The sequence below is a fragment of the Akebia trifoliata genome, chromosome 16 (assembly GCF_017979445.1).
Source record: "Akebia trifoliata isolate Shusen 1 chromosome 16, ASM1797944v1, whole genome shotgun sequence".
NCBI classification, from domain to species: Eukaryota; Viridiplantae; Streptophyta; class Magnoliopsida; order Ranunculales; family Lardizabalaceae; genus Akebia; species Akebia trifoliata.
The window spans coordinates 31,875,249-31,898,504 of NC_141390.1; the positions used below are offsets into that span (position 1 = coordinate 31,875,249).

The 23,256-nt window shown below is 37.4% G+C and overlaps 2 protein-coding genes across 2 annotated transcripts; one reads left to right on the forward strand and one right to left on the reverse strand.

The window, feature by feature from the left end:
* The first annotated feature begins 112 nt into the window (after nt 1–112).
* On the forward strand, nt 113–15,320 carry LOC147383625 (pleiotropic drug resistance protein 3-like). The gene is made up of 22 exons (XM_086428048.1): nt 113–480; nt 1,164–1,287; nt 1,494–1,579; nt 2,190–2,274; nt 2,962–3,121; nt 3,221–3,297; nt 3,787–3,840; nt 3,942–4,032; nt 4,227–4,528; nt 4,607–4,888; nt 4,970–5,283; nt 5,656–5,816; nt 5,899–6,002; nt 6,753–6,906; nt 6,994–7,125; nt 7,207–7,280; nt 7,369–7,701; nt 7,800–8,090; nt 8,308–8,391; nt 8,511–8,644; nt 8,737–8,964; nt 14,251–15,320. Exons 1-22 carry the CDS (start codon nt 113–115, stop codon nt 15,134–15,136), a joined length of 4,524 nt encoding a protein of 1,507 aa, XP_086284174.1. The 3' UTR covers nt 15,137–15,320.
* A 2,925-nt stretch (nt 15,321–18,245) lies between these two features.
* Nucleotides 18,246–21,330, reverse strand: LOC147383626 (S-adenosylmethionine synthase-like). The gene is made up of 2 exons (XM_086427957.1): nt 21,172–21,330; nt 18,246–19,673 (listed from the first exon to the last, which is right to left on the reverse strand). The coding sequence occupies exon 2, from the start codon at nt 19,664–19,666 to the stop codon at nt 18,485–18,487; it is 1,182 nt and encodes a 393-aa protein (XP_086284083.1). The 5' UTR covers nt 19,667–19,673; nt 21,172–21,330; the 3' UTR covers nt 18,246–18,484.
* Between the last annotated feature and the right edge of the window lie 1,926 nt (nt 21,331–23,256).

Below are 23,256 nucleotides of genomic sequence, written 5' to 3' on the forward strand. Positions count from 1 at the left end.
GCGATGAATGACGCATTACATTACCTCCTCAATCTTCAAGTTCTAAAAGAAACCATATATAAATGTAAACATCTTTCTCCCAATGCATTTGGAGCTCTCCAAATTATCAAAGATGGCTCAACTAGTCGGAACTGATGAAATAGAATCATTGAGAATTGAATTAGAAGAGATTGGAAGAAGTATGAGATCATCATTTCGAGACCACACTTCGAGTTTTCGAAGCACTACGACGGTGAATTCTGTACAGAATAATGGTGATGATGAAAGTGCCTTGCAATGGGCTGCAATTGAGAAGGTAACATCATCTTTGTTTGATAATTATGATGGTGGAGGTGGAAGTGGGGATGCCAAAGGGAAGAAAGTGATTGATGTTACCAAGCTTGGACCTCTAGAACGACATATGTTCATTGAGAAGCTCATCAAGCATATTGAGAAAGATAACCTCCTCCTGTTGAAAAAACTTAGAAAAAGAATAGACAAGTAAGCTTTGCTTTTGACACACAACAAACATAAGATGCGCAAATACATTCATATAAACATATAATCTACCCATTATGTTTGTATGAGTGTATGTATGTATGTATGTTGTGATCTATATATAAGATGCATGGATTCATGGGCTTTGATGTATACTGCACACATTACGAATCATAGGGTACTTTTGTAGTTATATAAGTATCATACTGCGTCTCTAACATACTAGTGATATCGATGTACCCAGTTAAGGAATTTTAACCCAAACAACAGCTTTGATTGAATGATCCTTAAGTATGTTAATTGCCTTTTTCATGAACTGTCCCTTGTCAGTCATCCTCATTGAAATTCAAAAGTCCATTTGACTGATTTTCTTTCTAGCTTGAATAGCATGAGTTGATGTTAGTTTTTGAAGTTGTCCTTTGCATAATCTATCTTCTTGAGTGCCTAGTGATATTAGTTTGGTAACATTCACTTGAGGTCTACAAAATACTTTTATAGAGAAGGATCCATTGATCATGGACAGGAGATATGACAAAAGTATAATATTTTTAATATGGTTGTATATCCCATTAGTCCCTGTAGACAATCCATGTGTGTGCACTTACACATTCATTAACTCATATATCATAGGCACAATCACATAGCTGTAATGGGTATATTTTTTTTAACCATATGGTATTTTGTAGTGTTGGTGTGAAATTGCCCACTGCAGAGGTGCGATATAAGAATCTCTGTGTTGAAGCAGAGTGTGAGGTAGTTCATGGCAAGCCCCTCCCCACTTTATGGAACTCTTTCAAAGGCATAGTTTCTGTAAGTAGCTGTATTAATTTGATTATGTCGATGGCCTTTTTTTTTCCTTCTTTATTATCATTATTATTATTGTTTTTAATTCAAATTGGTTCGGCTCTGGGACCTAATTACCAGCTTGCTAGTTATTGGGTGTTTGTTCTTTCCTTTGTCGAAATTTCTTAATCCTTTTTCTTCCTCATTCATTACTAGAGCGTTCTGTTGGACAGGGTTTTACAAAGCTGTTAGGTGCAAAGTCTCAAGAAGCCACTATAAGCATCATCAAGGATGTTAGCGGAATCATCAAGCCTGGCAGGTAGAACATACAAGTCTCACCAACTCAGAAGATTCAAATCCTTTTAGTGGACAATTCAAATGATTAGAGCCAAATCCATTTATTTTACTCTTTGTTTGTTTGTTTGTTTTTTTTTTTTTTGAGTCAAAAAATATTGTCAATCCCTTAAACAGTTGCCATAGAAAGTGGTATGTATAAACTAAACGGTTACATTTAGGAAATTGTATGGGGAAAGGTCCTAAGGTGTCCAAACATTCTCACTGCAACGGAAGGGTTTTTCCTGCCACATGGAAAGCTGACATAGCCAATCCATACTATTCATCTGATATGTATCACATTGATTTGGTCAAGTGGACAGTAGTGATCATACCACATCATGCCCGTAGAGTGCTATATATTGTAATTTTCCTTGCTAATTGCATCCAATGATTCTTTTTAATGTTTTCTAATAGATAAAAATGAAATAGAAATATGACCTTTTTTGCTTCATGGTGGAGTGTTGTTAGAAACCTTCCACCTCAACTACCAGTGAATAGGTGTGGAATCTAGAGTCACATCAAAACCCATCCCCTAAATGGACTTTTTTTACCCCCCAAAGTGGTTCATTCATATTGGATTGTCTGGGTTGCAGGATGACTCTATTGCTTGGCCCTCCAGGGTGTGGGAAAACTACCTTCTTATTGGCTCTTTCAGGGAAGCTAAACCAATCTCCCAAGGTTTTTTTTTTCTGCTCTTTAGTTTCTTTTATTAATAGAAGGATCTGATATGAAGCATTAATTTAGGATAATTCTATTAATATGTACAATGAAGTACTAAAAGTCTGCAGCATTCTAAAGTGACGAGTAGCTCAAAGTTCTGTTTTTTAAAGACTTAACCAAATAGACTCAATTTTGGTTCGTAATGTCCTTGTTTCAAGGAATGGATTCAGTTGATCCACAAGTCCTAATGAATGCGCATGAAGCCTTGGTATTGTATTAGGCTCACACCAAGTCATGCATGCTTTTATTTGGTTTAATTTCTGGCATAATTGATGTCCAAAGCCAAGTGTCTGAATCTAGTGTCTTAGATTACATTTAACAACCTTGTATTCCACCCCAATGTTCATATAAACAATATACAAAACATTATTCAGTTTGCAGTCTGGTTTCTTTTAATGGCTACTCGCAATACGGTTTAAAATATTGGAATGTATCGGTCGATATGTACTGGTATTGGCCAATACCAATATGAAACATTCAATGTATCGGGTACGTATCGAATATATCAACCAATACCGTATCGGTTTTTTTCATTAACCGAAACATTCAATTTATGCGACATTTTAAACCTTGATTTGCATTATACATAAATTGTAATTTTTTACCAAAGCATTTTGTGTATCTTTTCTTCTTTTCTTTCTTTAGGTTACTGGGGAAATCTCTTACAATGGGTATAGACTTGAAGAGTTTGTTCCTCAGAAAACAGCAGCCTATATAAGCCAATATGACCTTCACATTCCTGAGATGACTGTGAGAGAAACACTTGATTTCTCAGCTTGTTGTCAAGGTGTTGGAAGCCGAGCAGGTATGCTTTCCTTGGGAACACATCAATGATGATTTTTATCCACTTAAGTTTGAGTTCTTAACTATATAATAAAGGTGACTTATTTCTTTGCCTGTGAAGAGATTATGATGGAGGTCAGTAGAAGGGAGAAGCAAGCAGGGATTGTCCCAGATCCAGACATAGATACTTACATGAAGGTACAATTGACAGACTTACTCTTCTTTCCCTCCATGTTCACAAAACAGCCACTTTTTTATGGGCCACCTGTTCTGTTTTATGTGTTTCAATATCACAGCAATGCATGACTTTGAGCTTCGATAAATCTTAATTTTTACACGATCATTTTTTACATAATGATCCAGGCCCATCACATTGTTTCTCTAAACATAATATTTTTCTCGTATAAAATATCTATTGTAATCTGAAAGATATCATCATGGCCACTTGCCTATTTAGAATTTCTTGTTGAAACTTTGAACAATTCTGTGATTCACAAATGACAACCACAATGATCCCTTAAGGCACCCATAATTGTCCTTCCCAAACAAACATGAAGTAACTGTTCCACATTATTGCAAAAATCAGGATCAAGCACGTGTGTCACATGGATTTGCTTTTTATTTTTGGTGGCAGTGTAGTTCTGTGTTCCAATGTCGATAATCTATGATAAACAATATTTTTAACAGGAAATTTCTGTTGAGGGACTTGAAAGAACCCTTCAAACAGATTATATCTTAAAGGTAATTCTCTTTAACAAAAGCAAAAAATTGTATTTCTTCTTCAGTAACTTATAGGCAAACCACTTTTCTCTGTTTATGATTTTTCTACGATGACTTTTCAGATACTTGGACTTGATATATGTGCTGACACAAGGGTCGGGGACGCCATGAGAAGAGGTGTATCAGGTGGTCAAAAGAAAAGATTAACTACAGGTAGTTTGAGTCAAAAAGTGGAAAGCTTTAGTAGGATATATACAACTTCGCCAAAACACTATACTTAATTGTGGTGTTTAATTAGAAATTGTGTTCCAATGCTGTTGTATGTTTCAGTTTTAAGGATTAACTGAATATACTATTATTATTGGAAACTTAGTGTTGTTAAAAGAATTCTAATTTTTTTTATGCAGGGGAGATGATTGTAGGTCCCACAAGAGCTCTGTTCATGGATGAAATATCAAACGGCTTAGACAGTTCTACTACCTTTCAGGTTCTTGTGTGTCTTCAACAGTTGGTGCATATCACAGATGCAACAACATTTGTTTCACTTCTTCAGCCAGCACCAGAGACGTACGATCTCTTTGACGACATTGTCTTGATGGCAGAAGGGAAGATCGTATACCATGGCCCACGCAATCACGTTCTTGAATTTTTTGAAGTTTGTGGATTCAAGTGTCCAGAAAGAAAAGGTGTGGCTGACTTCCTTCAGGAGGTAAGTGCATCATGGGTTGCACTTTACTTGTCTTTTGTTTCGAAGCGAAAATACGTAAAACTTTCAAATTCATTTCAGGTTATCTCTAAAAAGGATCAAGGACAGTACTGGTATCATACTGAACAACCTTACAGTTTTGTTTCCGTCGATCAGCTCTCTATGAAATTCAAGGAATTCCATATAGGACAGAAGCTAAATGAGGAGCTTTTAGAGCCGTATGATAAGTCCAAGAGCCATAAAAATGCTTTATCCTTTAGCATGTATTCTCTGACTAAATGGGACCTCTTTAAAGCTTGCATGTCAAGAGAATTTCTTCTCATGAAGAGGAATTCATTCATATATGTATTCAAATCAACTCAGGTAGTTATAAATACATCGAGGATATTTAGACCATTATTATCAATATCAATCAGTTATGTCTAAGTTTATGTGTCTCTGCAGCTTGTCACCATTGCAGCCATCACGATGACTGTTTTTCTGCGGACTCGGATGAAAGTTGATGTGATCCATGCAAATTACTTTTTAGGTTCTATGTTTTATGGGCTCATTATGGTTATTGCTGATGGATACCCAGAGTTGCCAATGACTGTCTCAAGACTTGCGGTCTTCTATAAGCAGAGAGAATTGTGCTTTTATCCAGCTTGGGCATACACTATTCCAGCCATAATTCTGAAGATTCCACTTTCATTGTTAGAGTCTGCAATTTGGACATGTCTAACTTACTATGTCATTGGATACACTCCTGAGTTTGGAAGGTGAGTCTTACATGGAAATTCCACTTCTTTAAAAGACAGTCTAGGCACATCAGCTAGACTGGATGACTATGGTCATCTGAACTATTTCAATTTTTTGGGAACCTGAAAGAAAAAATGGAAAATATTAGAAAATTTCTAATAATTAGAGGATCACGATATCTGATCAAGTAAACTTTTGGCATAGGAGATCTTGTATTTGTGATACATCACACATCAAGCAATGGAATGCACCCCTCATGCATCTGTGCCACATATAGTAATGCGTTGTTGGTTCCACTTGACTTGTATACTGGATTTCCTCCATTGATAAAATGTTGATTTCTCTTAGAAATCTGAATTTTCTCCTTAACTTATGTCTGTTTTCTTTCTTAGGTTTATTCGCCAACTTGTTCTACTTTTTGCTGTCCACTTAATGTCAATATCCATGTTCCGTTTTACTGCCTCAGTCTTCCAAACTCTGGTTGCTTCTACAACAGTCGGTGCTTTTTCATTCTGGGTTCTCTTGTTATTTGGTGGCTTCATTATCCCACGACGTAAGGCTTCCTAGTAACTCTTTTCTGATACCGACCTGGCTAACTTTTCAAATGGATGTACTTAGTGGTTTTGTGGCTGCAGCTTCTCTGCCAGGTTGGTTGAAATGGGGATTCTGGATCTCCCCATTGACATATGGGGAGATAGGCATGACTGTAAACGAATTTCTTGCTCCCCGTTGGCAAAAGGTGTGGGTTCGAATTACTGATTTTTTGGTTATTGTAATTGAGGCAATCTTAGATTCATCCTGACAGGATGGCTTGATGGTCTACCATTGGCATACTGATACCCATCTTTTGATGGTGCCACATCATAACAATACCAAAGCCTAATCTGAAAAATAAAATAAAAATTGCAGTCTAAATCCAACTGAATGAAACGAAGGGTCAAGATTCACTTCCATGAACAATTTTTTTCCTACATCATGCAAAATAGTCCTTTTTTGACAACCCAAAATAATATAGTGAATAGGATGGCAATGATCTGATTAAGTCTGACCTTTGGCATAGGAGATATCTTGGGTGGTAGTACCCACTTAATGGTGGAATCTTGTCAAGTTCTAAGTCTTCTCGGTGCTTGCCATGTAACCCTTCAGAGTTCAGACGCATGGCAACACTTGTACAAAACAAAGCAAACAGAAGGCAAGCATAAGTGCAATGTTTCTCAAAAGTAATATTTGTTAGTAGGAAACAAGATTACAATTTACAAGGCTTGAACGCTTCTTTATCTCTTTGCTTATCTCCTGTCTCCTTCGTCGTGACAGTCTCACTCACTTTCGTGAGTGATGTGTGTACTGGTGTGCCAAGTGAGTATCCTCACAGCTCTCCAAAATACCATTGAGCACCTCAGTTTTACTCGTCTTAACTTTTTTTGGTGAAGTAAAATAGTTGATCATCATCCACTGCTAGTAATTATCTGCTCTTCATTTTCATTTATAGATGTCATCAACAAATACAACTATAGGGCGGCAAACGCTGGAAAGTCGTGGACTAAACTTTGATGAGTACTATTATTGGATATCAATTGGTGCCTTACTTGGGTTTTCACTACTTTTCAATGTTGGATTTACCATGGCCTTATCTTTTTTAAAGCGTAAGTTCATCTTTGTTTACCTAGTAGACCTACTTGAGAAACATAAATCAAACATGTCTAGTCACCCACTTGTTGATATATACTCAGCTCCTGGGATGTCTCGTGCTATTATCTCTCATGAAAAGCTCTCTCAAATACAAGGAAAGGAAGATCTTAACAACGGATCTCATGTTGAGAAGACAGCTAATAGTCCTAAAACTTTTGCAGAACCTAAAAAAGGTCAGACAAATGGTCCTTCTTATCTATTTATTCGTATAATATATTTTTTCTATGCTTATGGGTCAATGACTAATTTCACAGGAGGGATGGTTTTACCTTTTGAGCCCCTAACAATAGCATTTCAGAATGTGGAGTACTTCATTGACACCCCTTTGGTAACCATGTCAGATAAATAAATAACTTTGACATTAAAATTTTAGGATCAAATGATGTTGGTTAACTATGTTATTATTTTGGTGACAGGAAATGAAAGAAAAAGGTGTCATGAAGAAAAAATTCCAACTTCTTCACGATATTACCGGTGCTTTCATGCCCGGTGTTCTTACAGCATTGATGGGTGTCAGTGGAGCTGGAAAAACAACTCTATTGGATGTTCTTTCTGGAAGGAAAACTGGTGGTACTATTGTAGGAGATATAAGAATTGGTGGGTATCCTAAGGTTCAGGAGACATTTGCAAGGATATCAGGTTACTGTGAGCAGACCGACATACATTCTCCACTAATTACGGTAGAAGAATCAGTGATATATTCAGCTTGGTTGAGGCTTCCACCTGAGATTGATTCAAATATTAAATATGTATGGAATCTTTTAAACCAAAGTAGAATCAATATTTAACTGTTTAGTTTCAACACCATCTTTGATATAATGAAATTGTTGCAACATGTTATTGACAGGCATTTGTGAATGAAGTCCTTGAAACTATCGAGCTTGATGGAATTAAAGATGCTTTAGTTGGCAGTCCTGGTGTTAGTGGTCTATCAACTGAGCAACGTAAACGGCTCACAATAGCTGTGGAACTTGTTGGCAACCCATCTATTATCTTCATGGATGAACCCACATCAGGTTTGGATGCAAGAGCGGCTGCAATTGTCATGCGGGCAGTGAAGAATGTGGTTAATACAGGAAGAACAGTTGTTTGCACTATCCACCAACCAAGTATTGATATATTTGAGGCATTCGATGAGGTATTTATAGTAGTTTACACATTGTTTTTTAGTGAAATAGGGAGATAAAAATGTAAGGAATTGTGTCAATGTGTAGATATTATGAATATAATGCATAGAAGTATTAATTTCTTTAAGATGGATCTTAGCTTTTGAGAAGCATGGATTTCTTGTTATGTATTGACATGATGTCAAGATATAAGTTTATCGTCCAATACACAATTTTCTACTGTTTCAGTTGTTTCTAATGAAAACCGGAGGGAGTGTAATCTACTCTGGACCATTGGGTCCTCATTCAAGCAGGGTTATTGAATATTTTGAGGTAAATTCACTAAAGAAATATTCGTCGCCCATATAAGTTATTCTAGGATATTATTTTATTGACAAAACTTAGCAATAAAAAATGATAAAATTTCATTTCATTTCATCCTTATCTGGCAGGGTATTTCTGGGGTACCAAGGATTAAAGACAATTACAATCCAGCAACATGGATGTTAGAAGTCACTTCTACATCGGCCGAAGCAGAACTTTGTGTGGATTTTGCCCATCTTTACAAAGAGTCGACTTTGTACAAGTGAGTGTAACTACTAAGGTGTAGTTGTCTGTTTGATATGAATATTCTAAAAATTGTCGTGCAGACCATTTTTATTTTTGTTCTGATTTCAGGGACAACAGGGAGCTTGTTAAGCAATTGTGTTCTCCATCTCCCGGTTCAAAGGACTTGCATTTCTATACTCGTTTTCCACAGAATGGCTGGGAACAGTTCAAAGCGTGCCTTTGGAAACAACACTTGTCCTATTGGAGAAATCCTGCATACAACTTAATGCGCATCCTCTATATGATTTTCGCATCTTTGCTGTTTGGGTCTGTGTTTTGGAAGCAAGGGACCAAAATGTAAGTCAAATTTGTTAGCATAGTCCCACATCACCCAGGTACTCTTGGGATCTGCAACGTATAAAGCGGTGGCAACCCTCTCCTTGCAAGCCGATTTTCAAGGATGAGTTAGGCCCATGGGCTTTAAGCCTTTAACATGGTATCAAAGTGAGTGTACCTTTGGGGTGGGTCGAGTTAGTATCTCCATCCCTGCGTGGAGGGGGAGAACCAAGTGTCTCCAGCCCAAGCGTTGAGGGGGAGTGTTAGCATAGTCTCACATCGCCTGGGTACTCTTGGGATGTGCAATGTATAAACACAACGTGAAAATCCCCAATTTTAAGGGAAAAAATTGATGGGTATGGCCCGTCAATTTTTTAATACTAAAATTCCGCGGTCTTCGAACCACGTTTCCCATCTCTCGCACGATTTCACTCACTCTCACTCTCACTCTCTTTCTCACGATCTCATCTCACTCATCGATCGATCGATCTCATCTCACTCTCTTTCTTTCTGTCTCTCTCTCACTCTCACCAATCGATCGACCTCTTCATTTCTTTCTCACAGTCGTTCTCTTGATCCATCGACCTCTCCATCTCTCTCTCTCTCACAATCTCCCTCGATAGATCTCATCTCCCACTCTATTTGATCGATCTCTCTTTCGATCTGCTCCCTCGAGAGATCTCTCTCACTTTCATATCTCTCTGACGCAATCGCAATCGGATTTGAAGTCTCTAGGGTTTCGATTTCTCTCACGCAATCGAATTGAACTCTCTAAGGTTTCGATCTCTGTCACAATCCGTCGTCTTAGATTGGAAGCTGAGTTTCTGCTAAGGTGTTCTCACTCTTCAAGGTATGATCGATTGTAAATCTCGATTTGAAGAGAATCGACTGTAAATTTGATGATGATTTGTTGGTTTACTAGTGCGTCTTACGATTAAATCTATCTTTGATTCTTTTAGTGATTCATTTTGTATTATTTTGATGTTTTAAAGGTGGATTCTATGAAATTGGTTTCCAAATTTTGAATTAGATGGTCAGATCCTTGAGAAATCATAGCCATGTAGATTGTAGATTGGACTTTTGTTATAGGAAGCTAGCATTTGTTCTTGAAAAAAATCCAATTTAGTCATACAGGTAGTTCAATTATTATGCTTAAGGTTCACTTTAAATCTTTCACACTTTTTGTCCATCTTTTGATGATTTTAACACCACGTCTTCTATTCATTTCCGAAATGCCACATTAGACAAAAGTCAGAAGAATATACAAGTGACTCTGTTTTTATTAGATGTACAAGTATTCATTGGATGAGGTAAATGTATATGGTCAAACATTATATGTATGCCATTTCTTCTTCCAATAGGTGTGAATCTGTATTTTCCCCTAGTGGAGTTCCTTTCCAACAACATAACTGGAGGTCTTTCGTGTTTGAACTTATAGTTCTTTGGTTATGTGGTACTCTTTGGCTTCTAGCAAGCTTTATTCATGGTCCATTAGGATGGAACATGAAACATGGCTGACGCTATTTTTTAATGAGCGCCAATAGTTGACTACTCTTTTCTATTGATTTTTGTTTAATTGCTTTTAGCGAATTGGAGTGGATTTTTGTTTAGTTGACTACTCTTTTCTATTGATTTTTGTTTATATATATATGGGTCCCGTTCAGCACCCTAAGCTTTACCACACACTTTAACAAACGTGTTTTGTCTTACATGGGTTAGAAGTTTTGGAATGGGCTTATTTTTGGTGAGGATGATCTCTATGGTGAGGAGATCATCCTCACCAAAAATCAGCTCATTCCAAAACTTCTAATCCCATCAAAAATGGTTTACAAAAAATGGATGGTCCACAATTTTTCAACGTGTAAACATGGGGCTAAACATTTCGGAATGGGCTGATTTTTGGGGAGGATGATCTTCTAATCATAGAGATCATCCTCACCAAAAATCAGCCCATTCCAAAACTTCTAACCCATGTAGGACAAAAAACATTTGTTAAAGTGTGTGGTAAAACTTAGGGTGCTGAACATTTCCCTATATATATATATAGGGAAATGTTCAGCACCCTAAGCTTTACCCTACACTTTAACAAACGTGTTTTGTCCTACATGGGTTAGAAGTTTTGGGATGGGCTGATTTTTGGTGATGATGATCTCTTCATTCCAAAACTTCTAACCCCATAAAAAATGGTTTACAAAAAATGGACGGTCCATGATTTTTCAACTTGTAAACTGGAGTTAGAAGTTTTGGAATGGGCTGATTTTTGGTGAGGATGATCGCCTCACCGTAGAGATCATCCTCACCAAAAATCAGCCCATTCCAAAACCTCTAACCCATGTTTTGAAAAATGTTTTGCCAAAATGTTTGTTGCTAAACGGGACCCATATATATATATAAAAGATGGGTGGGGTTCCGTAGACACATAAAGCTACTCATAAAGCTACAACGTTTTTGTCTTATATGGTTAAAAGAGTTAGGTATGGGCTGATTTTTTGTGAGGATGATCTCTGTGGTGAGGGGATCATCCTTGTAAAAAATCATTACATTCCAAAACTTATAACCCCATCGAAAGTGATTTACAAAAATTGGACGGTCTAAAATTTTTCAACTTGTAAACATGGGGCTAGAAGTTTCATAATGGGCTGATTTTTGGCAAGGATGATCTCCTCACCATAGAGATCATCCTCAGAACAAATCAGCCCATTCCAAATATTTTAGCCCATATAAGACAAAACACATTGTAGCTTTATGAGTAGCTTTATGTGTATACGGATCATAATCCATAAAAGATAGCGTTTGGTAGACAAAGCTTTGTCCTACATGGCAAAAAAGTTTCAGAATGGGCTGAGATCATCCTCACAAAAAATCAGCCCATTCGAAAACTTCTAACCCCATGAAAAGTAGTTAGAAACCAATGGTAAAAATTGATTGTCCACAATTCTTCAACTTGTAAACTGGGCTAAAAATTTTAAAATGGGCGGATTTTTTGTGAGGATGATCCCCTCACCATATATATACATGGGAAGCATTTGGTGGCCTTAAAGAAAGCCAAACATTTTTCAATATATGGGCTAGAAGTTTTGGAATGTGATGATTTTTTGTGAGGATGATCTATATTGAAACTTCTAACCCTAATTTACAAGTTGAAGAATCGTGGACCATCAATGATTTGTAAACTACTTTTGATGGGGTTAGAAATTTAAGAATAGACTGATTTTTTGTGAGGATGATATCCTCACAATAGAAATCATCCTCACAAAAAATCAGCCCATTCAGAAATTTCTAGTCGATATATTGAAAAATGTTTGGTTCTTTTTAAGGCTTCCAAACGCTTCCTTATATATATATGAGTGGCATTCGGAGGTCCCAAAGAGATCCAAACATAATGCCAAATTTTTTTCAATGTAAATGTCAGAAGTTTCAGAATGAGTTGATTTTTTGTGAGGATGATCTCTATGATGAGGAGATCATTCTCACCAAAAATCAGCTCATTCCAAAACTTCTAACCTAGTTTACAAGTTGAAGAATCGTGGACCGTCAGGTTTTTGTAAACAACTTTTGATGGGGTTAAAAGTTTCAGAATGGGTTTGGTGAGGATGATCTCTAATATATATATATATATATATATATATAAAAGATTGATGAATTGGGGCTGTGTCTCATATTTGATCTGAAGCCCACCAATTGAATGCTCCAGATTGACGAATGGTTGGGTGTCGTCTATTGGGTCTCAATTCTGTTGCCACCATATATTTATTCTATTTTAAATTATATTAGCGCAAGTGTTGATATAGTTTCTGCAATGCACATAAAATTTCTATTTCAGTTTTTAATGGCAGCCATTGAAGGCAGGTTTATGTACCAAATCCCATGGGGAGCATGATGAGTAGTTTGACGTTCATGTACCAAATCACATGGCAGGGCGGTACCTGTTCCTATTTAGTTTCTATGGTTGTAATTGTGATACCTGTTTAAGTATTTGTTGTATGGAGCCAATAGTGGTTTCATCCATTTTTCTGATTTAGATCCCACTTTTAGAGAGGCATTAGGACTAGAGTTTCAATTTCCACTATAAATATGGTAAGGATCGTATGCATCACAAAAGTATAATGCAAGCTTCCTTAAGTGGTTGAAAGAGTCCCCCCTGAGTATTGGAAAAGGTTCCAGTCTTGGATTGGCGTTCTTGGAATTAAATCTGGGTTTGGGTAGTAGTGCTAGTGCATGCATCTTGGGGAAGGCGAAATATCTCCAAGGTTTGGGGAGGCTTCTAATTGGGAATTAATTTGGTTTGCCAGCTAGTTCAATGCCGAGTTTAGGGACTTGGGAGTTGAAAACCATAAGAACTTAGAAGAAGATTCTACACTTGACAAGTCAGCATGTGACAGCTCATCATGATGACTTGGATCCAGCTGGAGTTCTAGAAGATTGTAATTAACTAATTCTGTTATAGAAGTTTGTTATAGTTGTTATGGAATTAGTTTCAGAGAAACAAACTAGTATATCCCCTTGTAATATGTTATATATCATAAAGTGGTTCAGAACTCTCTCTTATGTTTTTGAGAGAAGAGTATTTGTTTTCAGAAATTTCATTTTGTTTACAAAAGTTTTCTTGGTATCAGAGCAAAGGTTCTCTTGCTTTCTTGCTATTTTTTCTAGAAACCAATCACTTTTTTTCTCTTTTCCTGGTGATTCAATCATGTCGACCTTTGCATCTGGATCGACCTCTTCTTCCTCTTTTTCAGAATCGATTGGAGCGACTCAATCTTCCTCACTTGCTCCAGCTTCAGATTCGCAATTCTTCAATCATACTCTTCCTGTTAAGCTAGATCGATCTAACTATATCCTTTGGAGATCACAAATGGATAATGTGATCTATGCAAATGGATTTGAGAATTTCATTGAAGGTTTATCAGTTTATCCTGAGAAAACTGTTCCTACTACTGGAGCTGTCAATCCAGAGTTTGTAACTTGGCGTAGACATGATAGATTGATCCTAAGTTGGATCTATTCTTCTCTAACTCCTGAGATTATGGCTCAGGTTGTAGGCCATACCACGTCACATTCTGTTTGGAATGCTCTTGAGAAAATTTTCTCATCTTCTTCACGAGCTCGAATTATGCAGCTGAGACTGCAGTTGCAAACAACAAAGAAAAACTCAATGTCAATGATTGAGTTTATCATGAAGATTAAAGGTTTCTCGGACAGTCTTGCAGCAATAGGGGAACCTGTTTCAGAACAAGATCAGATTATGAATCTTTTGGCTGGATTAGGAGTTGATTACAATGCTGTGGTAACATCAATCAGTGCTAGAGACAACCAGCTCTCTCTTGAAGCTATTCATAGCTTGCTCCTGACTTTTGAGCATCGTTTAGAACAGCAGAACTCCTTTGATGAGACTGGAACAATGATTGCAAATCTTGCTCAGAACAACAAGTATGCAGGTGGAAAGAACTATGGCAAGAACAATCAAGGATATCAAAAGCCATCAAACCAAGGTACTGGACAAGGAGGAAATTCGAACTATACCTACAGAGGTAGAAGTCGTGGTGGTCATGGAGGCCAAGGGGGAAGAGGCAACAACAATAATACAAAGCCTCAATGTCAACTTTATGGTAGATTTGGACACACTGTTCAAAATTGTTATCACAGGTTTGACATTACCTTTCAGATTCAACAATCCACTAACACCAATCAAGCTCAGAGTCAAATGTCAGCAATGGTTGCAACTCCTAACACTGTTGCAGATGATTCCTGGTATCTTGACTCTGGAGCTACCCATCACATGACCCAAAATGCAACTACTCTTTCGAATATGGCTCCTTATACTGGTTCAGAACGAGTTACAATTGGTAATGGTAAACAAATTCCTATCTCAAATGTTGGTACTAAATCTCTAGTTTCTAATTCCACAATTCTTTGTCTTAACAAGGTTTATCATGTGCCTTCTCTATCTAGCAATCTAATTAGTGTTGCTAAACTATGTGCTGACAATAACTCTATGATTGAGTTTTATCCCAATTATTTCATTGTGAAGGATCGGTGTTCGAAGAAGGCTCTAGCTCAAGGTAGACTTGAGAATGGGTTGTATAAGCTTCCAGTCACCAATTTACAAGATTCAAAGAATAACAGTGCTTTCTTTCTGAATAACGACTCTGTATCAGCTTTTAAAATTTCTACTGATAGCAGTGAGGTTTAGCATGATCGCCTTGGACATGTCTCACCTACTATTGTACAAAAGATTCTGAGTGATTGTAATATTTCCTGCTCAGTGAATAAGAATTTGGTTTGTTCCTCTTGTCAACATGCAAAAAGTCATAGATTGCCCTTCCAAATATCAAGTTCTCGAGCAGCTTCACCATTAGAGCTTGTCCATACTGATATCTGGGGACCAGCTCCTGTTTTATCTACTTCAGGCTCCAGATATTTTATTCTTTTTGTTGATGATAATACAAGATTCACATGGCTTTTTCCCTTGCAAACTAAAGATCAAGCATTGCAAGTTTTTATTTAGTACAAAAGTTTGGTTGAAAATCAGTTTAATAGCAAAATAAAGACTCTTCAATCTGATAATGGAGGAGAATTCAAGGTTTTTGCTCGTTACCTTCAGTCCCATGGCATTGCTTACAGATTCTCATGTTAATACACTTCTGCTCAAAATGGGAGAGTGGAGAGGAAGCATAGACATGTCGTGGAGACAGGTTTGGCTCTTTTGGCTCGTGCATCTTTACCCTTGCGCTTTTGGCTATATGCTTTTCAAACAGCGGTTCATTTAATCAATAGAATGCCAACAAAAGTATTAGATTTTGTCTCTCCATACTCTCTTATCTTTCATAAGAAGCCTGACTATACTATGTTGAAAATTTTTGGGTGTCTATGTTACCTTTTTCTCAGACCATACAATAAACACAAGTTACAATACAGATCCATTCAATGTGTTTTTCTTGAATACTCTACTGTTCATAAGGGTTATTTGTGTCTAGATTACAAGTCAAGAAGAGTATATATAACTCGCCATGTTATTTTTGATGAAAGCAAGTTTCCTTTAGCCTTATATTCTTCTCCAATTGTTGTTGCTACACAAGATCTTGCTCAGACACCTGCCCTTTTAACACTACCATCCACAAGTTCTGCTCCTACCTCTTGTCAGACTCCTGTTCTTACACAATCAACTCACCAAGATGTTGCTATTACATTAGAACAAGTTGATCCACCTACAACTTCTCCTTCATCTCCATTTATCCAACCACCAGTTCAAACTATTCCTGCAGCATTTGTACCAGAAACAAGAAAGATGGTTACCAGGTCTCAAAATGGGATAGTAAAAAAGAAACAACTATTTCTAGCAACACGACCGAAGGAGCCAACTACAGTCAAGCAAGCTATGACAGATCCTGCTTGGGTAGCAGCAATGCAACAGGAAATTGAGGCAGTACACAGAAACAACACATGGGAATTGGTTGATCCTACTTCAGATGCTAACATCATAGGATGTAAATAGGTGTTTAAGCTCAAATACAAAGCAGATGGAACTTTAGAGAGGTATAAGGCATGATTGGTGGCTAAGGGTTATAATCAGACTCAAGGGCTTGATTTTTTTGATACTTTCAGCCCTGTGGTTAAGCCAGCAACAATAAAAATAGTGCTAACTCTTGCTCTTACTTTTGGATGGAAAGTTAGGCAACTAGATGTTCAAAATGCCTTCTTAAATGGAGATCTAGAGGAACACGTATTTATGTCTCAACCACCTGGGTTTTCTCATCAGCAGTTCCCTCATAGAGTGTGCAAACTAAAGAAAGCCTTGTATGGCTTGAAGCAGGCACCAAGGGCTTGGTTTACAAAACTGAGTCAAGCTTTGTTAAATTGAGGATTCACATGCTCAAAGTCAGATAGTTCAATGTTTGTTCTTTTTGGAAAAACAGATACTTTAGTTGTGTTGGTTTATGTTGATGATATCCTTGTCACTGGAAGCTCCAAAACTCATATTGATGTTTTAATAATGCAACTACACTCCACTTTTGCAATGAGGGATCTAGGTCAATTATCTTACTTTCTTGGAATAGAGGTGATTTATGATGCTCAATCTCTACACCTATCTCAAACCAAGTATATTGCTGATTTGCTTGAGAAAACAGCGATGTTTGACTGTAAACCAGCAAAAACCCTTGGAGTTATTGGCAAAAGTTTGTCTAAGTATGATGGAGAACCATTTGAGGATCAAACCAAGTATCGAAGCATAGTAGGAGCCTTACAATATGTCACTCTAACCAGACCCGACATTGCTTTTGCTGTCAACAAAGCTTGTCAATTCATGCATAACCCAACAACGGCTCACTGGCTTTCTGTAAAGAGGATTCTAAGATATTTGAGGGGTACTATGCAACAAGGCTTAAGGCTTAATCCTTCTACTCATCTTCAGATACAAACCTATACAGATGCTGATTATGCTTCGACCCCTGATGACCGACGAAGCTCTAGTGGTTATTGTTTGTTTCTTGGAGATAATCTAGTGTCTTGGTCTGCAACAAAACAGAAGGTGGTCTCTAGAAGTAGTGTTGAATCTGAGTATAGAGGACTAGCCATGGCAGCAGCTGAGATTGTTTGGACTTCATTACTTTTACAAGAATTGTGTGTTCCTCAACAACAAGTACCTCTTCTATGGTTTGACAACATCAGTTCCAGCTGTATGGCAGCAAACCCTGTGTTTCATGCTCGATCTAAACACATTGAAATAGACATTCATTTTGTTCGAGATCTAGTTCTTCACAAGAGGTTACAACTCTGCTACGTTCCAACTGAAGATCAAATAGCAGATTTGTTCACAAAGCATTTATCAAGCTCAAGGTTCGATTCTTTGAAGTCTAGACTATGTATTGCCCCTCAACCCTTCCGCTTGCGGGGGGATGAAAACCATAAGAACTTAGAAGAAGCTTCTACACTTGACAAGTCAGCATGTGACAGCTCATCATGATGACTTGGATTCAACTGGAGTTCTAGAAGATTGTAATTAACTTATTCTGTTATAGACGTTTGTTATAGTTGTTATGGAATTAGTTTCAGAGAAACAAACTAGTATATCCCCTTGTAATATGTTATATATAATGAAGTGGTTCAGAACTCTCTCTTATGTTTTTGAGAGAAGAGTATTTGTTTTCAGAAATTTCATTTTGTTTACAAAAGTTTTCTGGAGTTAGGTATCTCTTGCATTTTAGTGTAATCTCGTATAGTAGAAGTCTTCGATCTCGATCGTTGGCACCTGTAGAAATACCATCCATTACCACTAGATGACATAATAGGGCAAGCTGCAATTACTTATTTTCAACTTTCTTTCATCCATAAATTTCTAATAAAAATCCATTTTCTTCTATTACAGCCAATAACACAGGCAACACAATACAAAAATAAAAGTAACAGAAACAAACATCTAAAGACTCTATAGACTTATTGGCAGTATCTTTAGTTAGAGAACAGGGCCAAATATTCAAGCAAATTATTTATGGGTGGTAAAATCATCTGCAGTGAACGGCAGGATTCAAACTCATTTGACCTAAGCCTGTGGCTTCTCCCACTTGAGGGGTTTCACAGTCTCCCATGTGAAGTCAGCGTCATCCCTGCCAAAGTGGCCATAGGCCGCTGTCTTCAAGAACCTGCCATTGCCACCTCTCTTGAGGTCAAGGTTGATGGAGATCATCCCAGGCCTGAAGTCAAAGGTCTCCTTCACTATCTTGAGGATTTCCCTGTCAGGGATCTTTCCAGTACCGTATGTGTCCACAAACACGGACAAAGGCTCAGGAACACCAATGGCATAAGAGACCTGGACAATGCACCGACGTGCAAGGCCATTGGAAACAATGCTCTTTGCGGCCTGCCTTACAATGTAGGCTCCACTCCTGTCCACCTTGGTGGGGTCCTTGCCGGAGAACGCACCACCACCATGGGCTCCCCAACCACCATAGGTGTCGATAATGATTTTGCGTCCAGTGAGACCAGCATCACCATGAGGGCCACCAATGACAAAACGGCCAGAAGGGTTCAGGTGAAAGATCGTCTTCTCATCAAGGTACTTCTCGGGGATAACGGGCTTGATGACGTGCTCCTTGAGGTCGGCAGCAATCTCATCGTTGGTGACTGTCTCATCATGCTGGGTGGAGATGAGTACAGTGTGGACACGAATGGGAACCATGGCACCCTTGTCGTTTTGGTACTCGACAGTGACTTGGGTCTTTCCATCAGGCCTCAACCAGGCGCAGGTGCCATTCTTGCGGACATCAGTGAGGCGTGAACCAAGCTTAGTGGCAAGGACATGGCTAAGGGGCATCAACTCAGGGGTCTCATCGGTGGCATAACCAAACATGTGACCTTGGTCGCCAGCACCAATCTCCTCGGGGCGCTTGGTGAGGTGGCCATGGACACCTTGAGCAATATCAGGGCTCTGTTGCTCAATGTTCACCAAAACCTTGCAGTTATCAGCATCGAGACCAACATCATCGGACACAAATCCAATAGCACGGCATGTGTCGCGCACGATCTTCTCATAGTTGACATTGGCCTTGGTTGTGATCTCTCCAAATACCATTACCATGTTTGTTTTGGTGCAAGTCTCACAAGCAACCTTGCTGTCAGGGTCCTGCTCGAGGCAGGCATCAAGTACCGCATCAGAGATCTGGTCACACAGCTTGTCAGGGTGTCCCTCATTCACAGATTCAGAGGTGAATAGGAAAGTCTCCATTCTCACACTGCACATCACACAACACACAACCAGACCTATCAGTATATATAAATCAGTCTTTGGTCCTGCTAAGCTGGTCAGAGATTTGTCCAGCTGCATTTTCCTTGTTTAATTACCAGTTTTCCATGTACAGGTGGAAATACTGAATTCATGGCTGGGTCAAATTTTTCCAGTTCAGCTGGACCACAGGTGCACTCATATGAAAAAGGTAATTTATCAGAACAAGAAAGTTCAAGAGAATTGACTATAGTTTTATTTTAAAATTTGCCTTTGTTTGAAATTTAGCCAAACAAACAAGAGACACTAGAGGAGAATCTCAGCACAATGGCAAAATGCTTTCTTAAAAGTCTAATATTCCTAAAGAAGTAAAAAGAATCCTGATTCGGTGTTAACCATTTCAGATAAAATGTTGAAGTAATCACTTTCCCAAGAAGGAATTGGAGATTCCTGATTCGGTGTTCAACCATTCCAGATAAAAAGTTGAAGCAATCACAGAGAGAATCTTAAAAAGATAACATCATGATACTCAATTCATACACCAGTTTTTGTTCCTACCTAAGGTGAATGTAAGCAAATAATAAACGTTCAGTTCTAAAATTTAAGCAAATCCAAGGAGCAGGAAATGAAAATAAATAAAACCATATATACAGAACATCATCATCGTTGTGGCCAACACAGCTATAAAGTCTTGAATTGCTTTCAGGAGCACATATAGAGCAGAGAATACCTTTAACGTTGTTTTATTACCAGGAAAGCTTACACATCTCTTCTAGAAGTAACAAGACAACGTACATATATATTAAGAAGGAAGACATATCAGATCCAGTAAATGAGACAAAACAGAGAGACAAATCATTGTTTCTAAAAGCGTTTTTGATAAAAACCATCAGATCTGCTCGTTTGACGGCATTTCTTGCAAATCGAAGACAATTTCCTCAGGCGTAATAACTAAATCGAGTGTTTGAGGACCGATTCCAAAACAGCGGCCCTCAAACACTCGATTCGAAATTCAAATTTCAGAAAAAAAATTTAACTCAACGGAGAACTATGGAAACAATTATAAATTATTTGAATTTCCGAACAGATTCAACAATAAGTTCAAAGACCTTCGTTCATCTCGAAATGGGACAGTGTTAACTAAATTTAGTAAACAATCAGATCTTTGCATCTCCATAGTAAGTTTCTCAAGAAGTTGACGCATGCATCGAGATCCATATAAAATCAACTCGAAATTACAGAAACAAACCATTACTAACTATAATCACGCATGAACACTCAGATCTGTAAGCACTTCTACCTAAGTTACAGAAACAGATATAATCCAACCGAGATTCCAAAGAAAACAACCAAAATACACCGAAAAAAAGTAGGATTCGATTCAGATCTGATTAATATCTCCCTAAATCAAGCATTATAAGTGAACATTAACACAGATAAATTCATTTCCCCTCAAATCGATGAAGATCCGTGGCGGAAATGAGGAACAACGAAGAGGAGAAAACTACCTGGAAGAGAGAGGCCCTAAAGCAAGTGTTGATGCAGATCTGCTTTCTCCACAGAGAACCTTCTGTTGCTTTGGAAGAACTTTACGCGTTTAAGCATTCAACTTCGCTCCCATTTTTATAGTTAAATGGCCTCGAGATTTATGGCATGGTGGAATGGCCGACAATTATTAGCCGTTGAATGAGAGGAACTTTTCATGATCTAACCCATCAATTAAAATAAAAAAAGGACCTCCTCAGACCTACCTTGGTTTGGCTAGAGCCTGTAATCCACCAACCCTAACCGGTCATCGGCTCGGCTACTATTTTAGTCAGATTGGAGCTTGACTTGAAGGGTGAAAAGTCTTCAATGTGAATACAGGAGGGTGTTTTCGTCTTTTAGACTTTGAAAACACATTGGGGATTGAATCTGTTCCCTTTTCCATCCAGATTCATTCTTTTTAATTTTTAGTAGGTGAACAAGGGCATAAAATGGGTCAGATTTTATCCGTAATCTAAATCTGAATTTAGTGGGTTAGATTCTTTTGAGTATATCCGAATAAAAAAAATGGGTCAGATATGGGTTGATGTCCCTTATCCTCAAGTTAAATATGGATCCATCCTTCTATCCACCTAAATTTAAATGATATATTACTTTAAAATTTATATTTTTATATTTTTTAAAATATCTTTTTTCAACAAACAAGTGTTAGTTTCATTACAAAATCAAGATCAGAAAACATCATCTTTTATGAAATGTTTGAATCGAAATTAATATCAATTTCTAGGGATTAACATCAATTTCTAGGGATTAACACATTCTTAATGATACGTTTGTCTTGAGAATCCTAATATCTTTTAATCGGATAAAATCATATTTGGTATCCCTATAGGCAAGGGATTAGGCTAGTTTATGGGCTTTGCCCAACCTATAGACTATGATTTTGTCCAAGAACATCTTTTAATCGGATAAAATCATATTTGGTATCCCTATAGGCAAGGGATTAGGCTAGTTTATGGGCTTTGCCCAACCTATAGACTATGATTTTGTCCAAGAACTAGTCTCGGGACACATGCAACACCCCCACAGCATACACATTTGATAAGTGAGTGTGCACCCTCACAAGTGGCCCCGGGGAATTAATGCTCATACTAGATATTAAACTCACGATCTACCGGCATTAACTACTTATTGGTCCAAAATTGCCATTGAGCCAATCCCTTGGGATTTTAATAATATAATATTAATGCTTATATGGATCAAATGAATGGGGCAAGTCAATTCGATCTAGGTGGAAACTAAGTAATATGTATTAATCACTGATGACATATCTCAAAATCGAGTACTTTATAAAAATTTGAGTACAATATAGGTGATATCAATTCATGCACAATGTTCTTTAAAATACCATAACTTTTTATTCTGACATCGAATTTGAACAAACATAAGCTCGTTGGACAGATAATAAAACTATCTAAAAGACTCATGATATTTTTATATAGAAAATATTATCCTTTATTATATTTTTGAACCGAAAGTTTCGTGTAAATTTGAGCAAGTTCGATTTTCTTGAATCTATCATTCAATTCTATACAACGTTCATAAAAAGATCATAACTTTTTATTCTAACGTTGAATTTAGACAAATTTAAGCTATTTGTAAAGATAAGTAACATGAAGCTCATAGTTATATGACAAAGACAAACTTATTTGAAATAAAGATAATTGAGATTTCAAAAATACTATGCAAAGTAAGTTGGATATGAGGTCCTATGTAAATAAATAATCAATGCTAATATTTGAAAAAAAAAAAAAATCAAATCACCCAACACACATATAATGATTTGTTGAGATCATATCACTTATCTCTCACAAGTTGACAAGAAAATTATCTATCTTTATCAGATACACTGACCAAGATCACATGCGATTTCTCATTTTGTGGTCCATACAAAAATGAAGATCTATATCATCAAGTGTCAACATCCCTCCAATGATACAACTAGACTTGCATCAGTTAGGATCAAAGGTTCCAAAACTATAAATAAGAAAGATTTGAAACTATAGGTACATAAGTTAAACTTTCTTAAGATGAAACTCTTGCTAATT

Excerpts from the sequence above, each read along its gene's own strand:
- LOC147383625 (XM_086428048.1), top strand. The coding sequence starts at position 113 with ATGGCTCAACTAGTCGGAACTGATGAAATAGAATCATTGAGAATTGAA. Across the intron at positions 5,284-5,655 it reads TACACTCCTGAGTTTGGAAG|GTTTATTCGCCAACTTGTTC; the intron begins GTGAGTCTTACA and ends TTTCTTTCTTAG. Across the intron at positions 8,392-8,510 it reads GGGTTATTGAATATTTTGAG|GGTATTTCTGGGGTACCAAG; the intron begins GTAAATTCACTA and ends CTTATCTGGCAG.
- LOC147383626 (XM_086427957.1), bottom strand. The coding sequence starts at position 19,666 with ATGGAGACTTTCCTATTCACCTCTGAATCTGTGAATGAGGGACACCCT.